Source organism: Wasmannia auropunctata, unplaced genomic scaffold, assembly GCF_000956235.1.
Source record: "Wasmannia auropunctata unplaced genomic scaffold, wasmannia.A_1.0 LD335709.1, whole genome shotgun sequence".
NCBI classification, from domain to species: domain Eukaryota; kingdom Metazoa; phylum Arthropoda; class Insecta; order Hymenoptera; family Formicidae; genus Wasmannia; species Wasmannia auropunctata.
In genome coordinates this window covers 1,123,021-1,127,314 of record NW_012027181.1, presented here as the reverse complement: position 1 = coordinate 1,127,314, position 4,294 = coordinate 1,123,021, and the positions used below count along the sequence as shown (strand labels likewise).

General features: G+C 51.1%; 1 protein-coding gene across 1 annotated transcript; it reads left to right on the top strand.

The window, feature by feature from the left end:
- Positions 1-622: 622 nt before the first annotated feature.
- LOC105456342 (zinc finger protein Noc) lies at positions 623-3,899 on the top strand. Its single transcript, XM_011700302.1, has 2 exons — positions 623-886; positions 1,258-3,899. Exons 1-2 carry the CDS (start codon positions 800-802, stop codon positions 2,659-2,661), a joined length of 1,491 nt encoding a protein of 496 aa, XP_011698604.1. The 5' UTR covers positions 623-799; the 3' UTR covers positions 2,662-3,899.
- The last annotated feature ends 395 nt before the right edge of the window (positions 3,900-4,294 follow it).

Here is a 4,294-nt window from a genome sequence, read left to right as displayed (position 1 = left end):
CAGCTATGGTAGCTCGGGCGCGGGAGGGTGGGCGGAGGGGAAGCGACCATGGCATGGTAGAGAGAGAGAGAGAGAGAGAGAAAGAGGGACAGAGGGACGGAGAAGGGACTGGTGGTGGGGAAGGGAGGGGAAAGGCGAGGGGGAAGGGGACGCGAGCCCTCGTCGGTCGGACGTGCGGGGGGAGGGGAATGGACGGCTGTAAAAGCGGTGAAATATCAAAGCCGGGATGGGAGCTGTCATCGTCGGGCCAACATCATGGGTGGCGTGTTGAATTAGAATGCCTTCCCACACCCCACGCAGCACCGCAATTCTCCCACCATAATGCCATCTCGCCCCCACCAACGTGGCGTCCGCGAGGGTGGTGGGGATGACAGGAGAGGACAGGTTATACACCCCGGGTCGTCAAGGATAGGGGAGCCAGGAGGGTACGGGGGGGTGCGAGGGGGTTGAGAGATTCTCGCCGTAGACGCCAGACGGCGCGAAGGTGGCACTTGGCTCGGAGCAGTCGGGAGCACGGAGTGAGCCGCTTGCGCGAGAGCCGTCATTATTTTCCTGGTTTCCGTGGTGTACGCGTCGACCATTGTGCCCAGGATACGTGGCCGCGCAAGGTGATCGATTCCCGACGGAGGCGCAGTCACGACGCCGTGCCTTCGCGAATCCCTCTTGTTTGGTCCACCTTCGTCGTCGCGTCGGGGGCTCGACGCGATTCAGTTCCGGCACGCGCATACGCGGTGTCTGTGTGGAATATCCATTTTGTTGATTTATAAAGTGCAGTGCGATCAATCAGTGGGATAACCAAATGGTTGTGCTCGAGGAAGGCAGTATGCTGACTACTGGACACAATCAGTATCTACAACCGGATTACCTTTCGCCAGTTGCAACTTCGGTTAGTATCTCCTTTAGTATCATTCCCTCTTCAAATTTTCGTACCATTTCTATCGTGTTGATTTTGAGCAAAAAGTAAGGGAGGGGAAAGAGATTTACATGCTGAAAATTAGAATAAATGCGGGGAAAAATCAAAATTTCGAAGTCGCGGTATTTTTTTCCATTATTTTCACGATTTTCTAATAGATTCGCCCGATTGCGAAGTCGTCCATTTGTGTCCGACGGAATCAGAGACAAACGATAATTATTGTATATATTGTTACTTTTAATCAATGTACGCTTTATTTTCTGCTTTATTTTCACTAATACGAAAATCATGGATGTATTTTTCTACAATTTTGTCTGTAATTCTATTTCTTTTTTTCCGATTAGGTGCAATTGGATGCGAAAAAGAGTCCGTTGGCATTGTTGGCACAGACATGTAGCCAAATCGGAGCGGATTCGCCGACGAAACCGCTGATTTCGCCTTTGGAGAAGAGCTCGAAGGGCATGAGCATCGCCACAAACGCGAAATCGCCGCCGGCCGCGAAACTGGAGCGCAATACCCGCGGCAGTCCGACGGACGGCAAGCCGCTGGCGTTCAAGCCGTACGAGACCAACGTCGTGACGAAGAAGACGACCTCGGACGAGGGTAGACCCACGTCGAAAGCCAGTGTGCACAGTGTCAGTGGTCAGGATTGTATCAGTGTGAGTGACAGCACGTATCCCGACAAAAAGTCGTCCGGCAATCGTACGCCGGTGAGCCGAAAGTCCGCGTCGCCGAGCAGCCAAGCGACGGCAACGACGACCAGCGGCACGCCGTCGGTCGACCGGAAGACCCCGGCGGACCGCGAGAAGACCGACGGTTCACCGCGGAGCAACAGCAACAACGGCAGCAGTAATAACAACAACAACGGCGCGAGTCCGATTATCCGATCCGGAATGGAGATTCTCTCCGGCGCGCACACGAAGGATGCGAATCTGGCCGCTTACAAGGCGGGTCTTCCAGGATTCTCCAGCAATCCGCTGTGCTGCCCGCCGGGCCTCGCCGAGAATCCGGCCTTCAGGCCGCCGTTCGCGGGCGCGTCACCCTTCTCGCATCATGCGGCGGCGCTGCTCTCCGTCGGCTACCCGTCGGCGGGCCCGACCAGCGGCAATCCGTACTTGAGTTACGCCCGCGTCAAGACACCCGCCGGCGGCGAGGCCCTGGTGCCCGTGTGCAAGGATCCCTTTTGCACTGGTTGCCAGTACAGCATGCACAGCGCGCAGATCATGATGGGCGCGGGCAGCTGTCCGAGCGGTTGCACGCAGTGCGACCATCAGAAGTACGGGCTGGCGATGGCCTTGTCGTCCCTGGGCCCGATGCCGCCACCGTCGTTGTCCTATCCGTCCACGCTGGCAGGTGGCCGGCCCTACGTCTGCAACTGGATCGCCGGCGAGTCGTATTGCGGCAAGCGATTCTCCACGTCGGAGGAGCTGCTCCAGCATCTGCGTAGCCACACGAGCCTGACCGGCGGCGATCACGCGGCGGCCTCCGCGGCGGCGCTCCTCGGCAATCCGCATCCGCATCCGCTGCTGTCGCCGTCGACCACCCTGCACCGCGCCAGCGGCGGCACCTACCCGGCGCCGTCGCTGAGCCCGCTCGGCACGCGGTATCATCCGTACGGCAAGCCGCCGACGGGTCCGCTGCCAGCCTCGCTCGCGGCCTCGCCGTACAGCGCTTTCAACGCCTTAGGACCGTATTATTCGCCGTACGCCGTTTACGGACAGCGAATCGGCGCCGCCGTACATCCCTAAGATGGATATATATATTTCGGAAGGGGGAAGGGGGAGGGAAGAAGAGGGTGGTACGACCGATAGGATCTTTCAAAGGGATTTTCTTCTCGTTCCTCCCTCTCTCTTTGTATCTTTCCCTTTTCTCAGTGTACAGTTGGAAAAAAAAATGTGCAAAATGATGATAACCTGACGAATGATGATATCTGCCGTCTCAGACTGATGTGTAAATAGCCAATGTGTACAATACAGATTTATTTAAAAGAATTCTATATATGTATATATAAATATAAATATATGTGTACATTGAGGATTATGATTAAAGTTTATGAAACAACTTGGCAGTGTTGACGTTGCATCGCGAGATCCATTCTCTTGCGCGGAACTTCTATGATACCGGTAATACACGCATCTCTATTAAAAATCCGGTTACCATGTAGGGGGAAAGGATTACCTGGCCAGCTGTAAGTTGATGTTGTTGCAACTGCCGGACGCGTTACGCCGACTGAGGACACGTTAAAAAAAAATTCGCCTCTACTCTATTCAAAGAACTCACGAGGCACTTTCCGACTGCGCTTCCGCGAATCGCGTGCTGTTTCGAGTTTTTTTTTCGGCGATCATCCCGACAACACCTCGTTGTACACGTCATCCTCGTATTCGTAGGCGACGTTAATCGATCATTTATTCGGCGACATATGATTGCAAAAGTGCGTACTACTGTATTGTTTTCCCGACGCTCCGCGAACGCGAGCTTCTCGTGCAAAAATACGTTCGATAGCGCGCGCAGCACCGTACGGACAATCGGTCGCGCGTAATCTTATGTCCACGATATAACTGTGATATTACGCTACTCTCTTGAGAAAACAAACACGTAGGGAAGGGATATTATTAACGAAAATGTGTCTAAAGATATCTCCTAACACACAACATTGTAATTTATTATCGTTAATTGTGTAAGGCAAATACCGAATGCCGAAAGAACGAAAATAAAATTGATCTAGAGAGAATCTGTTTTATCATTTTCTTTTCGAAATTCAGTAATTTCGCACTGAGAGATGATTGTTTTCATAATAGTATATCCGGGAGCGTATTGAATCGTGTATCGTTGAAACATCACGTCGACTCACGTTGTCGAATGAGAATATTCTAATAAACGAAAAAATAACATGGTGTACGGTACGTCTTATTCATTGTAAATTTCTCTTGTAAATATCGTTGAGTTTCCATACCGTTTTAATAAAAAAGCAATGTTTGTAGAATTATTTCTACCGTAGAATCTTTTCTACCGTATATTATGCGTTTTTTTTTTAGCATATTGTTGTTTCGTTCAATCCAGTCCCTTCCTCTTTCACGCTCGACGTTTTGCAATTTACCGTCTTGTGTAAACTTCGCGCGCAACTCTTCATATAGAGCCGACATTCGAGATTATCAAAATGCGCAATTTCTCGGATATTTCAATTTTAGTCCTCTCTCGTCTGTGCAGTACTCCGAAAAAATATACGCTACTAAATATACGTTAACTGTAAAGATATCAATTATTATGACATTTAGTTTGATTCCTGCGCTCATATCTCGCGTTTCTCTCTCTCTCTCTCTTTCTTTTTTCCTTTTTGCTATTACAAGATATAAAAATCAGTCTGCCCGGTTTCGCTGACCT